Source organism: Polistes fuscatus, unplaced genomic scaffold, assembly GCF_010416935.1.
Source record: "Polistes fuscatus isolate 324 unplaced genomic scaffold, CU_Pfus_HIC Scaffold5, whole genome shotgun sequence".
Classification (NCBI taxonomy): domain Eukaryota; kingdom Metazoa; phylum Arthropoda; class Insecta; order Hymenoptera; family Vespidae; genus Polistes; species Polistes fuscatus.
The window spans coordinates 1809079-1832691 of NW_025113129.1; the positions used below are offsets into that span (position 1 = coordinate 1809079).

A 23613-nucleotide genomic window follows, 5' to 3' on the forward strand; every position below is an offset into this window, starting at 1 on the left:
ATTTTCTAATTATACTTGTTTACCATTAGTATTTTCAATTACCGATCATTTACCAAATATCTAATAAATATTTTATCGAGCGTATAAACCAAATAAATTCACGGTATAGAATATTATTGGATCGGCCTACCCGTTAAATTTCCGTATCGATTTGAAAATATTTCCAAAAGGAAAATACCGTGTTTATGTTGGAATTAAAAGAAAAGTTTTACCGATTAAATCCGATTAAAAAAGATGATTAAATTGTTTCATCAAACCTTTGCAATCCAAGCAATTTGATTATAACTGTAGGTAGTAATCAATCGATACTTGAATAACACAACTGTGGTCTTTGAAATGTAAAGGATTAATTATTATTAAATGCGCATTGTTATGAAATTTGATTAATACCCTCGTAAATTGACACTGGTATCGATGGATATGATATTTTTTTAATAATCTCAGAAGAAACAAAAAAAAAAGAATTCGTAACTCGCGTGACGAAAAAGAATCTTTTAGGATCTGTTTACTTGTTACTATCGCTAGACGCGTAATTCAAGTTTCTCTTTATCGATATTCAATAATTTAACCCTTCACCGTTCTTCCGGTGACCAATGAACTACGATGACGGTGGCGTAAGGTTGCATTGTTCCTGCGACGAGAAGTTCTATGACTGCCTCCAGCGTTCGGGTGACAAAATTGCTGGTAAGATCGGGTTCCTGTACTTCAATGTTTTGGACACCAAGTGTTACCGCGAGGATTATCCAATTGTGAACTGCAAACGTTACTCGAAGTAAGTTCGCTTTTATCTAACAGATCATTGTATATGTGTGTGTGTGTGTGTGTGTGTGTTTCGAGATATACGGAAAGTCCATTCACAAGTTCTAAGGTTTTCTAATTATTTTTTACGAAAGTATTGTTATTTCTCAAACACAATCTAAACTCCGTGATTATATGTGAACATTTTTTGCACAATCAATGTTAAACGACGCGAAATATTCTACTCTAGTTTATATTTTTCCATTAATTTATTCGACTTTTTCCAAAATCAAATTTTCCAGTCGATAAAACAATTCGACGCATTATCATGGCGTCGATGTTGTAAAAAGAAATATATATATATACATATGTATATAAACCTACTAGAAGACATCATTTATTCCATTGTAAGTAATTTAGAATATAAAACAAAATTAGAATACCTGAGAACATTAAATGTATCTCGTAATTATCTATAAACGAACAACATAACACACACGCGCGCACATAACCTCTCTTATCCGCGCGGCTTGCTTTCCACGAGTTCTCCCTAGGCGCCATTTTAGTTCTCACAATAAGCAGCACAAAACCGGCAGAAAATGCTCGGAAAGGTCCCACGTATAATAGGACTTTTAACGTTGAACATTTTTCTTGGCTGGTAATACAAATTCACTACCGACAAGTAGGATGATAATTCTTAATAAGAAAAACCTAAAAGAGTAGAATAGAGTTCTTTGCCAAAAAAAAACAAAAAAGAAAGAAAGAAAGAAAAGAAAGAACATCGTGAAAAAATATTCGAGAAAGTACTCCGAATCCTTTGTAGTAGAATAATAGAACGTACCTTTTACGTGAGGGGGGAGGGAGTGGGATATGTTCTCTCGATAATGTCTCGATAAGCCGCGAAATTTAAAAGAAGTAGGGGAGGGGAGAGGGTTATATCCTTTGAAAGACGCTAGTGGTGGCAATGGTGGTGGTGGTGGTGGTATGCCGCGCGGAATTTCACTGATTGTTAGAAAAGAAAAGAGAGTTTTGAGCTTAAAGGACGACGTGCTAACGACCCTTGGCAGATATCCTAGACGGTGTTTGGAGTACGAGCTGGACGAGAGCCAAACGAAGAGGTATCAGTGGTTCGATGTGCCCCTATATGCCAAAACGACTATGTTCCACGATATCAACGACGTCAATCCGATCGGATTCACGCGTTCTCACAACTGAATGCTTTCGTTCATCATCAACGAGGGGGGGGGGATACTCTACCTGCCTATTTATCCAAGAGAGCAAACTAGAGTGCAAGCAAGCAAGAGTGCAACAACAACAACAACAACAACAACAGCAAAAAAAAGAAAAGGGTGCTAGATAAACGAGAACAACAACAAATGGATTACACACTTGAAACCAACCCCCTACCTGTCTCCACCCCCCAATCGTTGAATATTTTTATTTTGTTTTGTTTTTATTTCCTATTTTCGTTTACTCTCTCTCTCTCTCCCTCGGGCACTTTTTATTATTATTATCATTATTTTAGTATTTGTCCTGTCGTCTATATTTTTTTTCTTTTTTTCTTTTTCAATTCCCCTCTCTTCTTTTTTTTCATTTCCCCTTGTCCGTCAAATACGGAGAGTACGTGGTTGAGTATGATGTATATGCTAGGACGTTAATAAAATATTATCGCATTCGTACGTTTCATTTCATTTACGAGCACTGCTGCTCGTGCTTGCTTGCTACCCCCTCCTCCTCATCCTCCTCATCCTCATCCTCCACATCCTTCTCTTCCACGCTATGACAGTTTCCGCCATTTTTACGCGGTCAAATCGTTTACTATTCATGGTCTATTAACGATTTGTCCTATCCGACCGTTTATTCTTTATTTTACAGGACTAAAAAAGTATACGTTTACATACGTTTCCGTGTGACACGTATTTTCGTGTATTTAAATTTACTGTATAATATTGTATATGCAAGAATAATATAAAGAAAAAAATGTAAAAATAAGAAAAATATAATTAAACGATAAAGTGACACAGCGACGAAGATAAATTAATTATCGTTAATAATTATCGGTGTTTTCATTGCACACACACACATACCGTGTTATTATTTTTTTAAGCAAAATAAAAAGAAAATGATGAATTACTTTGAGTATTCAGATAAGATAATAACGAAAGTATCATACTCGAAAAGAAACTTCGATGAATATTCGAGATTATTGGCATTGAAATTATCAAGGAATAAAATTGCAATAATCTAAAAAACCCTTGATCGTACTCGAAGGTTTCATAATAATCAAAAATTAAATATTCGAAGTAATTGAAATTTACAGTAAAGAAAGAAAGAAAGGGGACTCTCTCGAAAATGCATCGAAAATCTTGCGAGATCTTTTTTTTTTTGTTATTTTCGCGTGAAAATAATTTCAACGAAAGGATAAGGGGGAAAACAAAAGAGAAAAGAAAGAAAAATAGAAAAAAAGGGGTTGAAAAGTAATACTCCTTTAAGATCATTATAATTTACGCTACGTCGCTCCGGTGTTTTTTCAACGTTTGTACATTTTTTTCAGTTTCTTTTTTTTTTTTTTCGTTCTATTCTTTCTTTTTTTTAATTATTATTATTACTATTATTATTCCAATTTTTTTTGTTCCTTTATTCTTTTTTTTCTCCCCCGTTTTTTTTTCGTGTTTACAAGGGAGAGAAATTATACTACCGAAGTACTCAGTCAAGATGCGCGTTATAATTTCGAGTGAACGCTTGAGAGCTCACTCGGGCACGCGACGACGACGATTATCCCGTTCAAGTGCACCTATATACCGGGTGATCCAATTATACGAATTAGTAAATATCCCCTTTTTTATTATTTTTTAAATTATCTCGTGACCTAATCACTTTTCAATTTCCTTTTTCGTTTTCTTTTTCTTTTTATTTCATAAAATTATGCGAGGGGTGGTATCGATTTATGAGGAAAAAAAAGAATAAAACGAATCGTGAGATTTCGTTTGAAACAAATATAACCCGATAATCTTGATTTAAAAATCTCTTTAAAAAGAAAAAAAAAACACACAAGCTACCTCGAATAAAAATTCTTCTCGACTCATGAAATTTTCTCAAACTTTTCATAAACTCTTTGTCGTGAAAAATATATTTGTAATATATTTGATTTAAACAAAACAAAAATAAAGCGATACTTGATATCGCAACTTTCTTATCGAGTGCTATATTTTATATTCAGATACGAACTATTAAAGTATCTTCAATTAAAAAAAAAAGAAAAAGCAAGTATAAAAATATGCATATTACATATTTAAATGTAAACTATTTAAAAATTCCTTCGTAATATCTACTCATTAGTTAACTTAATCTATACAACACACACACACACACATATTATATAAAGATAGTAAAAAAAGAGATCGTTAAAAATTATTCAATTACCTGTACGAAGCGAATTATCTTGCCGTTACGCTGGTTATTATGCAAATCGATGCAATACCCAAAGAGAAAGAGAGAAAGAGAGAGACAGAGAGAAGAGTTAAAAAAGGAAAAAGAAGAAACTAGAAGGAATAGTAGAGGTGAGATAGGTACAGGTAGTATAGTAGCAGAAGGTAGAGAGAAGTAAGGGGAGGGGGTAGTGTTAGGAGTATAAAGAAGAAAGAAGTTTAAGGTAAAATAAGTGGCCCGAAGGATAAAACGAAAAGAATAAGAATAAGAATAAGAAGAGAAGGAATAAGAAAAGAGAAAGAAAAAAAAAAAGGAGGGATAGGACAGGAGTGGTTGGGGAGGGGGAAGGCGAGGTGTTAGGAATAGAAAGGGTCCTCCCTCCCCTCCCCTTGCAATGTGAGTTTCCTTCCTAAGGTTGTTCTTCCTTCTTCCTTTTCTCGCGTTTCCACCATTTTACGTGAGCCAGGTCGGCGTGGGCAGCTGGCGCTTACTCGGGGATTTGCGATAAAATTTATGTTCGATTCCAGCTAGCACCAAAAGAGAGAAAGAAAGAGAGAGAGAGAGAAGAGAGAGAGTGAGTGAGATTCTTACCATGCCCTGCCATTCCTCTTACCGATTTACAACAGTCCTCTTCTCTTTTCCACTTCTGCATTCCCCCCTCCCACTCCCATTCCCCCCCATTTCTCCTGTTCTTTCTCTACCCTTCTAACTCTGCCCCCTCTCCCTCTTCAGCCTACTTCTTCACCCCTTCCCAAACCTTTTGCATCTTTCAACTCTACAACTGGCAAAGAAAAAGAGAGAGAGAGAGAGAGGGATATATATACGTACGGTTTTCACAAACTTTTCTTACAAGGGGGACACTGTTTTCCATAGCAATCTCTAACCAAAAGGTTTTATCATTCGGATGTAACTATAGTATTTCTCTTCTTTTTTCTTTTTTCTTTTTTAAGTGTCTTATTGTATAAGAAAAAAGAGGAAGTGAAAAGAAGAATAGAATAGAATGAGATAAGAGTGGGTGTATGGTTGTATTACGTAAAGGGTATCTTTATGTAGGGGGATGTCAGTATATTGAAGGAAGGAAATCGTTGTTTTTCTCTCAAAGTATGGTAATATTATGTTTGTTGTATTATTTGTTATTTTTTTCTTATCCTGTCCTTGTGCGAGTTTTTTTATTATATATTTTTTATATATAATAAGTTCAAATATGTATTTTAATGTTATATATAGCAACGAGTTTTTCATTTATAAAGAAAATCATTCGATGATACAATTCGTTTGATATGTTTTATTTTTTTTCTGTTTTCTGTATGTGTGTGTGTGTATTTTTCTTTTTAATTATTATTTCAATTTGGGATTCATACGAATGATTATTTTTATAACACGCGTGTGTTTTTCCCGAAGCAATTATTTTATTTGAATGGAATGAAAATAATTATTAATAGTAAAAAAATCGAATATTATTTCTTGTTGGTTTTGATCATGAAAATGGTATCATTTTTTATTTTATGGGGGGGTTTGATGAAAATTAGAACAAAAAAAAATAATACAAACATTGATTTAAACCAATAATAATAATAATAATAATATGATAAATAATCTGACGATTTAAAATAATGATAATAATAATAATTATAGCATCGGATTATCTCGGATAACTGGTAAGAAAGTTAAACATTTTAGAAAGTTGATTTTTAACTAACAAGAAAAAGACAAGAAGGAAGCCGGTGCACAAGCCCGGAAGGTGTTTTCACGTTGACGTTGACGATTTTTTAAGCTCGAGAAGAATGATCGTTTCCAGTGGCGACTTTTGGAGAATAAATGATCGTTTGGGAAAAGCGTAGGAGGAGGAGGAGGAGGTGGCTTCAAGGTTTCAAGATAAATAGCGATCGAACGTCAACGTTAACGTTCATTTTTCCTTTAGAGAAAAAACTCGAGCTAATGATCGGCAAAATCTATTTTTTTTTGTTTTTTTTTTTTTAAATTTATTTTTTAACAATACTCACGTCAACCTTTCTGCAAGTTTTCTCGCAATAATAATCGGTCATTCAATTTTCTAGAATTCTCGTTTCGTTTTTACGCACTTACCACCATACCCACCGTATATATTTAAACGTTGTAATGCATTTTACTGGCATTCATTGCACTTGTGCGAATGTTAAAATACGGGCCGGGGCTTTCGGCGATGATTAAATGCAACGTCGACGAGGATGCAGATGTCGTAACAAAATTTGTCACGTTCCATACACGTTGTAATTAAATGCCGTCGTCTGGAATTAATGAAAGTTATAACCGTAGGTAAGGTTTCTCTTACCTGTTAAGAATTAACTCTCTTTGAACAATTCAACGAATGAGGGCTAAACGTTTAAACCTTCTTTTTTTTTCTTTTTCTTTTTTTTTTAAATATCTATCGAATAAAACCACAAAATTCTTATCATAATCGATTTATCCGCGTATAATAAAACTCAAGGACGTTGTTTAGAAAAAGAAAGAGATAAGAATATTTGCAAGCTTGTTGTATAACAGAAATCCCAGTTTGGGATAAACTTACTACTTTCGTTGGTAGAAATATAAGAAGAAAAAGAAGTAGAAGTAGAAGAAGAAGAAGAAGAAGAAGAAGAAGAAAGTGTCTCTACCCTTCAGAAGCGTCCTATCTACGAAAGAGGGGGGAGGGGGAAACTTTGTTATGCGAAATGAATATCCGGTGTATAGGGGAAAGTTTTGTTGAAGAAGGAAGGAACACTAAAGATATAGAAAGAAAAGGACAGAGATAGAAGACAGAAATGGAAGAGAAAAGGAAGAAAGCTGCCTGAGGGGGAGGTGGGTGGGTGGGTTATGTTGGTTGGGAAAAGACTCGGGGGTTGGAAGGAAGAAGTTACTTGGAATGGAAAACTTTTTAACACAAAAGGCGTGCGCGGCTATCAAGCATATTGTTCCGTAACGATTTCAAAAGCCCTACGGGGGGTGGTGGTGATGGTGGTTGTGGTGGTGATGGTGGTGGTGGTGGTGGATGATTCGAACGATTTCGTCTAAAGTTTCTCGAATTATTTCATAGGATTATAAAAAACAAGTACATATATATATTCCATTATAGTTTAAATTACAAATATCAAGTTAGAATATGTTATTTTTAATAATTTGTTTATCTAGGTATGATAGAAAAATATTCAAATGTTCATTTGAATTATTTCATAGGATTATAACAAACAACAAGTATATATATATATTCTATTATAGTTTTTATTACAAATATCAAGTTAGAATATGTTATTTTTAATAATTTATTTATCTAGGTATAATAGAAAAATATTAAAATGTTCATTTGAATTATTTCATAGGATTATAACAAACAACAAGTATACATATACACATTCTATTATAGTTTGAATTACAAATATCAAGTTAGAATATGTTATTTCTAACAATTTATGAATCTATGCATATTAATCAAAAGTTCGTGCATTTTCAATTAATATTTTACTTGCATATAGTAATTTTATTGGTTTAGAAAAAAACAAACATTGTATTATTTGAGACAACACAATAAACGTACGAACTTTTGGTTCACCCTAATAGAAAAATATAAAGATGTTCATAATAGTTTATTTTTTTATTTGTTTGGTATAGAAATAATGTTAAACGATTAAAACACAATTGTATATCCTCGTTTAACTACCGATCACATAATTAGCGTATATACGTTTGAATGAGGTACGTAACACACTACTAGCTACTCGATGTGCTAGCAAATCCGGAGAAATAGGTTGTCAAAAGGGGCTAGGTGGGGGCTTTGCGTGGACACTCTGATCCAAAGGGTTGCTGCTTGCTCGACTCTACGCTATTATGGTGTAATCTCTATTCAGAACCGCCAACAAGTTTGCCAACGTCGCACGATCTAAGCGCCATGGGGCACCTATAAGATCCGTTAACAGGACACCACTAACGTCGTTTATATTCAAGGGCTGAATTCTCGGCACCGTGCGAGAATTACAACACCCCCCACCCCGTCCCATTCTCTTAACTATTGTTTCTAGTCCTAAACCGATACATCGATCAAATTTTCTAATAGTTATTATATTTCTTATTAACATGATTTCAACCAATTTATCCATTTACTATACTGTACATTAAATATAAAATGAGAAATTTTATTTGATTTTTATTGTAAAAATGAGGATATCAAATAAGAGTTGATACGAATGGGCACAAATCATGTTTCAAAACGTTCTTTTAAATAGAAACGCGTATGATTTATCAAATATAAAATATATCCGTTCGTTATAATATATAAATTTTATTACAATTTTATTATTTTATTGAACGTAAATCAATATTATATTTTATCTGAAGTATAATATAAACGGACGGAATAAATATTAACCCAACCCATCCACCTACATACATACATATATACATACACGCGTGTTACTTAACGTAATATATAGTAGTTGTTAATAAAAGATGAAAACGTATCCAACGTCGATACGTTCCACTTTTCATTTCACTTCTATAATAAAGTATTACCCATCGTTCAGATCGATGAGTTTCATCGAACAAGGCAATCTTCTTCTTGGATCGATCGTAAGTTATAAGCCAGAAAGTAGGTCCCCCAGCCCATTCCTAAACGTACTATGAATAGATACGTATTTCTTTTCCAAACCTATAATAGTAGTAGTTAGTAATAGTAATAGTATTAGTGATAGTAACTATATCTATGTTTCAAACACACGTGTCTTAAGATTAATCGAGTAACCTGGTATAGCACGATGAAGTTTAAGTTTCGAATCCAATATCTCCTTCAGCTTCCAGTTTTCCAATGAGTGAGAGAGAGAGAGGGGAAACTTACCACGAGACCCAACTTGATACCTTCATTGCTAACTACTGAAAATGAAACATTTTTTACGAGACCAAAACTATGATAACCAAATTCAAAAACCTTTCTTTTCTACTCGATTACGAAACGTTTTATATTTAAACAAACAAAAATTATGATTATAATTATAAAACTTTTCAAACGGGGGTTAATAAATTCCATGAAATTATTTCCAAATAATATATATTTATATGGGGGTGTAACAATTAATTCGCGATGCCATTCAAACTAATTTAATATTTTATTTATTTATAAAATAATATCCTACGTTTTTTATTCTTCGAAATATTACTTTCCCTCTCCCCCCACTTGCTCTATTATTTTCGATTACTTTTAATCCATCTTTCAGGTAACTGATGAAAAATTTTATAACGAAACAAAACATAATGATGATAACGATGAATTAATTGTTACGTATTATTTTATAACACAACGATTTGTTAATATTTAAATGATTGTGTAAAATAGATTATTCTTTTTCCAAAGATAGTTTTAGATATCTATCTATCTTTCCATATATATCTATTTCTCTGTTCATGTTCTCAGAATCAATATTCACGAAAGCGGAAAAGCATTTCTAAGCGTCTGCCGAACCGGAACGAAATTGCTGATGCGCTTGGTTTACAAGAACACACCGTCTCGTTGTATAACCCCTTGATCCCGTACATCCTTCTTCTCGGAATGCAAATTTAACCCTTACCGGTATAAGCTTACCGTATATAAGCTTTAGGCCATGCCTAGATTAATCATACTTCTACTTTTTTATATTCTCATTTTTTCTTCTCTTTTTTTTTTTCATTCATCCGAGCCATGTAATCGTAACGAAAACGTTTGAGAGATTTTGATTAAAACGATAAATTTTAGATAAGATGAAAAGTAGACGAGAAAACAAAAATAACCGTAACGTGAGTAGAGTAACGATACGAATTGTTAATGAAAATAAAAAAAAAAAGAAGATAATGAATTTTATAGTTTAAACAAAAAAAATCAAAATAAAACTAGAAATGGTGATATTTAATAAAGGTGTGTATGGGTTTTGTCGTTGCAGATGTAGCGGCATCGGTAGAGGTCCATTTCGAGAACAAAGATGGAGGATTCTTTTTGAAGCACACACCAAGACCGTATTACCCATCTCGAACGGATACGATACCAGCGATAGCTGCATCGTCAACGGGTACAGGTGGAAGCGTATCAGCATCGTCGAACAACGCCGGTACCGTATCATCATCGCCACCAGGTTCAGTCTTATCAATAGACAAGTTCACCGTCTTTCAAACAAGCGAGCCAGTTTCAGTACGAGCTAGTTACGGTCCCTTTAGCACGAAACAGACCGTACCAGCCCGTTATATCGTGCCCGATCCATTGGATGCATTACCAGGACCGGAGACAAGGCGCAATTTGACAGCGGCGACGATAATGGATGCCCAGGAATTGGGTGCGAGACATTTGGACATGTCCGCGCATTTGGTTGGTAATAGCGTGCCCAGGGATGCACCGGTCCTCAGGGTTTTGTTCCACGCTGGAAGCGAGGCCGGTGGTAGAAGACAATTACTTTTGGCACGTCATCAGAGAGTATGCGTTGTCCTGCACGCTAGTTTGGCTACACCATTAAGGAACGTTAACAATAATGGAAGAAGAGATTATTCAAGCTCTTCGGGTTCTTCTTCATCGTCATCGTCGTCATCCTCACCGTCGTCATCGTCATCTTCTTCTTCTTCTTCTTCATCGTCATCCGGTTCAAGTAATTCCGTTTTAACGGCAGCATGCAGTCCGGACGGTGAAAACGGAGTTTGTTTGGCCCAAATAACAATACCTGCAAACTGGTGGGCTCCACTACCGCCTCCGGACTCTTCCGGGCGCGTCAAGGTCGCCAAGACCTTACCAAGACTCGTACAGGTCGCTTATTCCGTACTGGAACCTCGTACCGAGGATGTTGCCTCCGGTAATTCAGACAGTGGGGCGGCAGCTTTCTGTCGGCCTCGAGTACAAATTCAACCGGTGACGCCATTAGGCCAAGTACCCCTTGCGCCCAATCGTGCGGCCTACAAAGAACTCAAGACCGATGATTCTCTCACGTTACTCGTACCACATGGCCCGTTATATCCCAGATCCAGGCTACACGTTCCGGCCTTCCTGCATCCGGTCAAGCTGTCAGATGATCTCGAACAGTCATTCGTCAAAACCGTCATTTTAAGGTAACTTATCTAAAAATCAATTATTTCATTCTTTATTATTATTTTATATTTTCATTTTCTTTTCTTTCTATCTTTTCTTTTTTTTTTTCTATATTTTATATTCTTGTAATATTATTTATATTTGTTATATTTTTTTTTATTCTTAAAAGCATCGCTAAAAGAGATAAAATATGTCGTAGAATACTTACAAAGAAATCTCTCTCTCTCTTTTTCTATTTCTTTTGCTATCTTTTAAACGAGCAACTTTCATTCTGTAGCGTGCTTTTCTAAAGTCATAAATTATGAATACCCATAGTAAGAATTTAAAGGCAAAAGATCGAGATTCGCCTTCCCCCTCCCTTTTCCGTTTGAAAAAGAAAGATAAATGGATAAAAAGTGTGAGAGAGAGAGAGAAAGAATATCTCGATTTTACATTGTAACTCTTCGACTTTTACGAATACACTCGAATTACTTTTTTTCCTCTCTCTCTTTTTCTTCTTTCATTCCTGATACGTTCCGTTCTCCTGATTTTCCTCATTTTTATTTGGATAAAAATCATTGCGGTCACAGGTCGAGAAAAAGAGAGAGAGAAAGAGAGAGAGAGAGAGGTTTCCAAGTAAGCGTGCAGAAATCTCACGTCGTGCGTATTTCTCAAGAAACTTACCTAGGTTCTGTCACGTTCCCCTTAGAGCACTTGCCGTTTTTCGTCTTCCAAGATTCCGCATTAAACTTGAGCACCTGCAATGTGTAGATATATAAGTAATATTTCTGAAACGTTTCTACCACATCTCTGTCTCTGTCTTTCCCTTATTTCTTTTTCTATTTTTAACAAACCCCCACTTCATAGTTCTTTTTTTGTAACCTTTAATAATGTACCTAGTGACAAATGACGTAGGGTCCCTAGAATCTTGATTCCAAAATGTCGTCTTATCTAATTTATTTCTAGAATAATATATCGTATATAATTGTAACGTAATAATTTAATATATAACGTATATTAATAAATAATTAATATTAATTTTACGTAGACAGAGTTAATTAACATTTTGCTAATTTGTGTCGAATGACTTTTTTGTCAAACTTTTCGTTAAAATCGTTTTAATCATTTGACGCATTTCAAATAAATATTTGTCGACACGTACAACCGGTTATATACACGTTACACGAAATTCGTAATCCAATTAAACGATAATTATTAAACGACGAACTTTGGTGTCCTTTCTCTAAATAAAAAACAAGGGAATATCTATTTTTAAAAATTATTAGAAAAAAATAAGATTTTTCAAGTTAAATATTCGCAATGGAACTGACGTCATCGGTCAAAGGTTAAACCTCGTTTATCGATCTCTTCCTAATTATTTAATAAAAAAAAGAAAAAGGGAAAAGAGAAAAAAGAAAGAAAGGAAAAAAAAATCAGATGTAATATTGAAAGAACTAGTTTAATCTGATGAACCACAAAATTGTAGGATCGTGTACTTAAACCATTTCCCTTCTTAAGAAATCATTAAAGTTCAAACAGAGAAAGAGAAAGAAAGAAAAAGAAAAAGAAAGAAAAAGTAAGAAAGAGGAAAGAGGAAAGAGGACTTTGAACAAGGCAACGCCTCTTATTCCTGTTGACTACTACTACTTCGTGCTATCTGCATTTCTTTCTTACCAATCCGCGTGAGAAGTGCAACATCCGGTTAAGAAAAGTGACGTAGTCTTTGTCATCGGGTTCTGTACAAGCTTTTGACGTGACCCGTTTCACTTGCTGATACCCATGCTGGATAAGCAAGCTCAACGTTATCGGTTACGTTGTGACGGACACAACATAGACAGATGATGGTGTCACGATGAAAAGAAGAGAAAAGGAAGAAAGAGGAAAGGTCAAACGAGTTCATTCTTAACTATGATCTTTTTCTTTTTATTCGTCATTTTTGCATCGTTTCTAAAAAAAATAAAAAAGGAAACAGGAAAACGAACGAAAAGTTAAATAATCTAAAGCTACCAATGAAAATTATAAGAATTCGTTATTCAGATCATTGAAGTGATTTGTTTTTTATTTTTTGTCAAAATAAAATTAAGCCAATAGGCTATAACCTAGGATAATAATTCAATGCAAATATTTTAAACCTTTGCACTCGAGCGGCGCCGATACGGCGCCCAGCCTATGTTTCAAGTGTCAACTCAACCAAAATTAATTACAGAGTATAGTATTTATCAAAGTTTATTTTTTCTCGACATATAAATGAATAAACTGATGATATTTTATTATTTCTATACGCTTGTTTGTTTATAAATGTTTTTAAAGTACCTGTAAAATGTCTACTTCATTTGAGTCGCTGGTTCGCGCAAGCGAAAAAGGCCTCGAGTGCAAAGGGTTAATTGTCTTAATATGCGTTTTTTTTAAATTGAATTACGTGAATGAACATTTACGAAAATTCGTATCAAATAATTGGAATAATTTGTTTGATTTTTTTTTTAAATAAAATTAAACCAATAGGCTATAACCTAGGATAATAATTCAATGCAAATATTTTAATTGTCTTAATATGCGTTTTTTTTAAATTGAATTACGTGAATGAACATTTACGAAAATTCGTATCAAATAATTGGAATAATTTGTTTGATTTTTTTTTTAAATAAAATTAAACCAATAGGTTATAACCTAGGATAATAATTTAATGCAAATATTTTAGTTGTCTTAATATGCGTTTTATTTTAATTAATTTACGTGAATGAACATTTACGAAAATTCGTATAAAATAATTGGAATAATTTGTTTGATTTTTTTTTTAAATAAAATTAAACCAATAGGCTATAACCTAGGATAATAATTCAATGCAAATGTTTTAATTATCTTAACATGAGTTACTTTTAATTGAATTACGCGAATAAACATTTACGAAAATTCGTATCAAATATAATTGAAATGATTTGTTTGTTTTTTTTTTTAAATAAAATTAAGCCAATAGGCTATAACCTAGGATAATAATTCAATGCAAATGTTTTAATTGTCTTAACATGAGTTACTTTTAATTGAATTACGTGAACAAACATTTACGAAAATTCGTATCAAATAATTGGAATAATTTGTTTGTTTTTTTTTTTTGAATAAAATTAAGCCAATAGGCTATAACTTAGGATAATAATTCAATGCAAATGTTTTAATTGTCTTAATATGCGTTTTTTTTAAATTGAATTACGTGAATGAACATTTACGAAAATTCGTATCAAATAATTGGAATAATTTGTTTGATTTTTTTTTTTAAATAAAATTAAACCAATAGGCTATAACCTAGGATAATAATTCAATTCAAACGTTTTAATTATCTTAACATGAGTTACTTTTAATTGAATTACGCGAATAAACATTTACGAAAATTCGTATCAAATAATTGAAATGATTTGTATTTTTTTTTCTTTCAAAATAAAATTAGGTCAATAGGCTATAACTTATAGAAAAAATAATTCAATTCAAACGTTATGTAATTGCCTTAACATACGTGCAATCAATCCCCTAACTCAAAGAGGAAAGGGGGTAAAAAAAAAAGGGAAAACAAAAGAAAAGAAAAGAAAAGAAAAGAAATGAGATAGAAAATATGGTTTAGTCCTACTCAAGCTCCATTTAACGTAGCAACCCAACCCCGTTTCTTTCTTTATTTTTTTTCCTCCCTTCTAGTTTTCTCTTGCACCCTTTAGTACAGCAGAGCAATGCCATGCCATGCCATGCCATGCCCTATTCATTTCTTTATCCCCCTTCGAACATAATACACCACATTAGCCGTTTCCCGTGTTTAACCGCGTACACACACACACTTACGATCTTTTTTACACATACACATACTACGACAATACGCGAGAAGAACGTTTTACCCTTTTCACGCCTTTTAGCCCTACGCGTGATATTTTATTATTCTTAACTAGAGATATTATGCATACACCTATATATATATACATATGCATGTGTGTGTGTGTGTGTGAACACTTACGTATATACCTAGTAGAAAAAAAATTAATATAACCCATGTTAATACCTTTTAAAACTTACGCAATTTTTCCCCCTCTCATCCCTTATGTTCTATAATAATAGAAAAAAGAAACACGTTCTAAAAGTTTTCTTACCGATTTGTATTAAATAACTATTAATATATATATGTGGAATATTATGTGTATAACAATTAGTATAGAAGTACCTTGATATTTATATTTATATTAAATTATCGATCATTTAATTGTTTAAACCGAGATTTGTTTTTTTTTACGTTCGAACAATACAAATATTACATCGAAAATTAGAAAATCTGTCTAATAAAATTTTAATTTCAAATTATAATTAAACGAACCCTTCCTCCCCCTACTCCCTACCCCCCATTCGAAGAAATATATAATTAATTAAATAATAAATTAATTTAATAAATTAATTTAATTGTTTAAACCGAGATTTTTTTTTTTACGTTCGAACAATACAAATATTACATCGAAAATTAGAAAATCTGTCTAATAAAATTTTAATTTCAAATTATAATTAAACGAACCCTTCCTTCCCCTACTCCCTACCCCCCCCGATTCGAAGAAATATATAACACTTGGTTTAAATGTTAATAATAATCTTTCGCCATTTCGATATAGAAAAATAACAGATATATGATTAATATTTAAATAAATACTTCATTTGTTTAAAAAAAAACACCGTATAATTCATTGCTAACTCTGATTGAAAGTAAATTTTATCAGGAAAATCATTCACTTAGAAGTTTGAGAAAGTGAAAGGAAATCTTTTTTTTTTATTTCTTTTTTTTTATAAATCCAGTTCTTATAATAGGATTCGGTATAACGATCTTAGAATATTCTTGGTAAATTTGATGGAAACTTTTCAAACAAGCAACCCGATAGCGTTTGCCAAACACTTCTCTCAACAGTTTACAGTTTGATAAGAAAACAACGTTCTCAATCATTAAGAATTATTCTTTTCTTCTTTTTTTTTTTTCTATTAAATATATATACTTATATCATTTAACCAATTAACTATGAGATCGAATATTGTACCGTTGTAATAAAATTATTAATCATTTAATTGTTTAAACCGAGATTTGTTTTTTTTTTCATTCGAACAATAGAAATATTAAATCAAAAATTAGAGAATATTTCTAATAAAATTCCAATTTCAAATTAATTAAACAAACCCTTTCTCCCCCTCTCCCCCTCTCCCTCGCCGAAGAAATTTATTTCTATGAAATATTTAACGATGATTATTATTTGAAACGATTAATGAAAATATCGTGATAATTTAACGAATTCGATTAAATGAGAAAACTAAAAGATTTTAATTATAGAGCTTTTTTTTATGTAAGTCGATTAATTAATAATAAAGTTTTGAAAAGGATCTACGTTGAAATATTTTCCCTTTTGACTCGTATTTATATTTCTCTCTCGTTTTCTTACGAATTTCCATATTTCGTTTATATACTCTCGACTCGTATTAAGAAAGAAAGAAAGATAAAAAATGAGAGAGAGAGAGATAGGAAGCTTTTCAAATAATAGAATATACCCGTAGCCATTTATTTGTATTCACTAACACACAGATGATTGAGAAGTGAATAGTTGATAGAAATAAGTCTCGTATAAGATATTGTGTTGAGTTTTAAAAAAGAAAGAAAACAAGTGGTGGTGAAGTTAAAGGTTTATGGGGTGGTTTTATAGTATAATGACAACGTTTGTAAATAATATTGTCGTAGGTATATATATATATATCTATATTAATTTATATTCGACAATAAGAATTTTCTTTCGGGAAAATAAAGTTAAGTTAAGTAACAGTTAAGAAACTATTAAATACTTGTTAAACGAATCGTAAGTTTAAACTAACGTAGCAATTCTCGTTGATACTTTCAAGAGTTCTTATAAGCTTTACTGCTTACCAAAACGTTCGTAAATTACGAACCCGCAATGCGCTGAATTGAACTATTGTATAAATATATATATATGTATGTATATGTATATGTATGAGTATGGGATATATGCATGGAATAATTATCAACAAGTTAATACGATATCGAATAGATTCTTGTTTCATCAATTGATATATAATAATATTTCTTTATACCTAACGTTGATTTAATACAATAATTATTTTAATACAATATTATATTGTATTTAATATATAATTATTTTAATACAATATTATATTGTATTTAATATATAATTATTTTAATACTAATTTAATAATTATTAACAATATAATATTGTATTTAATATTGTAACAATATTATACAATTATTATACAACGTAACAATATAACAATATAACAATATAACAATGTACAATTATAACAATATTATACAATGTATTTAATATTGTTAACAATATTATACAATTTATATATAATATAAATTATATAATTATACAATATATAGTATATAAATTATATATATATTATACAATATAATATTGTATATAATATTGTATTTAATACAATATTATAATTATTTTAATACAATAATTATTTTAATATTTAATAATAAAATATTTGCCAATTTTTATATACTCAGTTAAATATATTTAGAATTATTATAATTTTCCTTTTGATATGAATTTTTATCTCGCAAAAGTGTATTTTTATAAACACAATCATTTTATTTTTATTATTAGACGCAAATATTGGATGCATGATTATATTTCGTAAATAAATATTAAATTTGTTATAAGAATAATATTTTCTTTTTTTTGTGAGATCAGTTTTTCATCATTTAAATAAAATCATATTTTATCTAATAATAAAATATACCGTTGCGATCAAATTGATATCAATTAAAATATTTAAACGATCCCTTACAATATGTTTCTATAAATAAGAATTAATTTTGTAGTTTCGCATTTGCAAATAAATTAATCAATTATTGAAGATTTATAGAATATTCCTGTTGTGCGTGATTCGTTGATATAAATCAAATTTATAATTCCGAAAATTTCATTATTATTAAATATCTATTTCGTATAAATTCGTATTTTCGAAAAAGAAAAAGAAAAAAGATAAAAAAAAAACAGACACACAAATTACACTAATTTATTTATCCAACCAAACCGTCTTTCGGGTGGTAAATAAACTTTTATCCGGTTTAAATAAAAAGAGGAGAAAAAAAGAAAAAACGATTAGAACGATTAATCGAAGCTTCCCATTCGTATAAAATATTTAACGAGATCGATAGTCGATAAGGTCGGAGGTTCGATAAGTCCAAAGAAAATATTTGAATAAAAGAATATACTTAAATATTTTTTTTTTTTTCATAGGGAAAATATTTCCCTTCGCAAATCTCGGATTTTAAAATAATGAATTTTTATAACCAATTTGTGTACATCCGTTGGATATTTTAATAAAAATCAACGGTTTTTCTACCACCAAATAAACCAATAAATATTCTTTGACGACAAATTTCATTCATTATAAATTTCAAACAAATAATATTACATACTTACACACATATATATACATTTTCTTAACATTTTTATTATACAATCGTAAATAACTTTGATAATTATTTATTATTTATAATATTTATTTATAAATATTTTAATTTTATAGATATTTTGTTGAGAAAAAAAAAAAGAAAAAAAATGTGCATCGATTTTCAGTAACAGGGTTGGGATTGGTTTTGGTTAACGTCAGAGAGATGAAAAAAAAAATAACTAGTTATCAGAAAACGGAAAATAAATATTCTTTGAAGACAAGCATCACTTTGAATTTTCTAATGTTTTGTTAAAAATGTATGAATATATAAATTTTCTTATTATATTCATTTTTTCATTGTAGAGAACTATGATAATACTTATGTGTGCAGAGACTATATATTATGAAATATATAATTATAGATACTAATACATTAAGAAATATATGTATATATATTATAGTTATTTTAATATATATAATATAATAAAAAAATATTATTATATATATAAATAAATATAATATAATATAATATAATATAATAAATATAATAATAATATAATATATAATATAAATAATTAAATAAATAATATAATAAATAATATAAATAATATAATAAATAAAAATATTTATATATATAACAGTTACACATATTAAATTTTATATATTATAGTTATATATTAAATTAATTATATGTATATTATATATTATATACATATAGTTATATATCAAAGAATATATTTTATTAAGAAAAAAAAAACAGAGAAAGAAAAGATGCATTGATTTTAAGTAACAGGGTTGATTTAAATTAAAGGATGGAATAAGAAAAATTTAATTCGATATCGGATGAAGTCGAATAAATATAAATAAAATATTTTTTTGTAGAGACAGACGTCACTTTAAATTCTCCGATGTTTCTTTGCATATACTATGAATACATATATATGTATATGTATATATCTTTCTGTTTCTTTTTTAGTATTCAGTTCTGGTAGAGATAGTCAGTATCGTTGGCGTCGCATAGACGCGTTGTTCCTACTCTTCCGGCATTCGTTGAACATTCGTGTAAACTCGCGTGTAATACCGACCCCGTGACCTGACTCGCGTGAATTGGAGCGTAAGTTCCTCTCGGAAGGTTCAAGACTCCGAGAGCAAACGATTCAAGACGAAGATCATGTGTCGTATCCTCTTTTTCTTCTTCTTCTTTTTTTCTATCTTTTTCTTTTTTCTTTTCTTTTTATTTCACGAATAAGAGAAAGAGTGAAGCGTAAGGAAGTTCTCTTTTAAATTGCCACCAATCGTAAACGACGTACTCCTACTTCCTAAACTACCCTTCTTCCGTTTCTTTTGATTTTTCTTTTACAACCCTTTTCTTTCCTTTCTTTTGTCTTTTCGCCAACGATAATCCCTGGTTCGATAATTTTTTTTTCTTTTTTGTATCCTTTGAGAAAGGAACATCGAACGAATTTTCACAACTACTTTTGTTTGTTCTAACTCGGTGATATGAGTAAAAGTACTACCGCAAATTTACCATGTAATTTGGTCGAAATCTTTGAAGTTCTTCAAATAATCGTTTTCTGAAGAATACTATTTTTTTTTTTTTTAAGACAGGTTTTCATCATGTTCCTGCACTTTCTTTCTTATTTTAATGAATTATTATATTTATATATTATGTTCTAATGTTCTTACTAATTTATATAATAAATTGTTTTTTAATTATTTTAATTTTTAAATTTAATTTATAAATTTATTTTTATTTTATTTAATTATTTATTTTATATTATATATATTTATATAAATTTAATTAATAAATTCCATTTTCTGAAAAATGCTACTTTCGTTACCACCATCTTCTTTTCTTTTCTTTTTTTTTTTCTTTTTTAAGACAGTTTTCATAATCTTCCTTTGCTTTCTTTCTTTCTTTCTTATATTTCGAGGATAATTAATAATTAATATTTATTCGATCAATATTTTGTTTTTAATTTTTATTTGAATTTATTGGAAAATTTATATACTGAATATTTGTTATTAAATGTGTGTCAATATATTTTTAATAGATGGTCAGAGTATTTATAAGATGACCAAGGTTACATCTCATGGTTTTATATATTGATTTAATAGATAAATACTAATCAAAAATGTTTAAAAATATTTATCCGATAAATAGAAGTCTATAAAATATCGATCTTCCTTCTTCTTGGAAAAATAAAATATATTTATCATAAAGAATGAATATATAAATTGCGTATCGTATTAATGATAAATAAATAAAAAAAAAGGAAATTAAAAAGTTATATTCTATGGAAAGTTTTATATAACAAGGTCATCAGACAACATCATCAGAAATAAATATAAAAAATAAAAATAAGAACAAATATAAAAAAAAAACGTAATTAATCGTAATCGTTATAAATATTACAACATTAAGAATAAATTTATTATAATTACAATACGTGTTGATATATTAAATAAAAGCTAAATAAAAAATAAATTTGTTGTTTTCACATTGACGCGATTATTCGCGATATATTTTTCTTACATTATATTTATAATTACGAGTTATAAATAAATTCTCGCGTATATATTCTCGAAAGTACGATTACGAAACGTGATCGAGATTAATCGAAAAATCTGACGACGATAAGCTTATCTCTATCGTTCGACGGGTAATTACGTCAACGAGACGAGCGAAACACAAAAATATAAATAAAAAATACAAAAATAGAAGATAGAATATGACAGGAGAAAAAAATAAAAAAACAGAACGTAGGGGAGAAAGAAAAAGAATCGAAAAAAACAAACAAACAAATAAACACTAACAAACTTCTCTCCTACGAACATAAATGCTGAGAGAATACAGTTGATGATAAAATGTAAGAACCGGAACATCGTACTGCAGAAAGGGGGAATGGGAATGGGAATGGGAATGGGGATGAGGGATGAGGGATGAGGGATGAGGATGAGGGATGGGGGTGGGTGTGGGGGGTTTAAAAAGCTCTCCTTCCTAAAAGAGTACCACTTGACTTTCACTACCGTGATCCATAACGCGTTCGTTAAGCTCCTGGGAAGTAATTTTTAACACTTGCGAAAGAGAGAACTCAAAGTTTTACTTTCTTTCATCTTTTCTTTTTTTTTTCAAAAACTCGATATTTAACTTTCTTGCCCTTTTCTTGCGTTTAAAATAATATTAGAATCGGATCGTGATAAAATGAAGACACGAAACCACGATGAAATAACTTTCTTTTTTCATTTAAATTAAGAATTAATTTAACAACAACGACAACAAATATATTTTTTAAATAACAAATTAGTAAATTAACGTTACATTTAAAATATAAGGGTTAAGGGGAAATAAAAATTAATAATAATAATTTGTAGATCTCTCTGTTATCGTTTGGTAAAAGAAAAATGTACGTAAAATTGTCGATTAGATATATTAAATATAGAAATAAATTCAATAGTAAATTAATATTACTTATTTTTTTATTTATTTTCACGAAAATAATAATAATAATTATTATTTATTTTTTCTTTTCATCAAATACCACTCAAATACGAATTAACTTTAATCAACAACGTGTATGTGGGATGCGAGCGTCTCCAAGCAAAACTTAAATAGGCATTCGTGAGGAGATTGGACGGTGGGCCCTGGATAGCTCAATGGTTAAAAGCAGTCGCCCGGAAAGCGGAAGATCCGGGTTCGAGTCCCGCCAACGGACCCAATTTTTTCACGAATCCTACATGTATATTTCCCATACACGTGATCCAAACGTATTCGTTTGTATAAAAAAATAAATACCATAGGCTTAAATTTTGTCCAATGATTCCATTTACAAGGAACGACAAGAAAGAAAGAAAGAAAGTAAAAAAGAAACAAACTAATAGTCCCTTGTGTGTCCACTGAAAAAGAAAGAGAAAAAGAGAAAGAGAAGGTAGATATACGTGAACAAAATTATGTTTTATATTTTGTGAAGAGAAAATGTTGTAAAGGACCACATTGAAACCTAGGGGATGAAGGTGGGGGTGGGGTAGGAAAGAGAGTTTAGATGAGAGATACCACGTATGTTATGTACGTGTATATATAATATATATGTAGTAATATCCTATGCATCGAAGCAATATTAAAAAGTACGAAAAGGGATGAAATATTTTCGTGTGGTACCAACCACTCGTTGAACGAAATTGCAACGCGAAGAACCACGATATTATTGCAATAACTACCGGTCTAAGCCGATACCTAAACGAACATATATGTAGCCTATACACACATATAAATACATACACACACATATATATACATACACATATATATATACACACATACACATATATATACCAATCTAGCAGCAACCTATTGCAAAAGTACTTTAGTATTGTACCGTAACCGTATACCGTAGGGTACTACATACGGTACAGTACTGTATTCTACTGTATTCTACTGTATTCCGTTCTACGTTCGAAATGTAGAGTAACGTGCCGTGTACCGGTGTGCCGTGCCGTGCCGCATCCCGTTTGCGGCGATCGGCCGGAAATCCAATACACAGTACTCGAGCATTTGCGAAGATAACGCTCGGTTGGGAATCGAGAGGGATAATTGGACGAGGTGTGGAGGGTAGAACCGTTGATGAGGGTTGTAATCGCATTATTCCGAACGCGTTCCTACCACCGCGCGGCCAAGAGCGTGCCGGATAATCGTTTTTACAAATGCAAATGCACTCGGCAAAAAGACTGCTACGAACTACCCCCCCCATCCCCCATCCCTCATTCCCCATCCCCAATCCCTCATCCCTATTCCCCCATCCCCATTCCCCGCCCACCCTTCTGTCTTTACACAACGAAAAAAAAAATAGAAAGAAAGAGATGGAAGGATACGCATCGTTAAAAACATCCCTTGCATCTACTACTTCGTTAATGATTCGAGTCCCAGTGTCCTACGTGCCAGAGTTTAAAACTAAATTCCACTAGGACAAGTACCGTTA

At 31.0% G+C, this 23613-nt stretch overlaps 1 protein-coding gene across 2 annotated transcripts in view; it reads left to right on the forward strand.

Annotated features, from left to right (window-relative positions):
* The window catches only part of LOC122522193 (transmembrane protein 132E), a 128180-nt gene that overhangs the window by 86457 nt on the left and 18110 nt on the right, over positions 1-23613 (forward strand). For both annotated transcript variants that reach the window (XM_043643038.1, XM_043643039.1), the window contains exon 2: positions 10086-11232. In XM_043643038.1, coding sequence (XP_043498973.1) covers positions 10086-11232 — 1147 coding nt within the window. The remainder of the gene's footprint in view (positions 1-10085; positions 11233-23613) is intronic.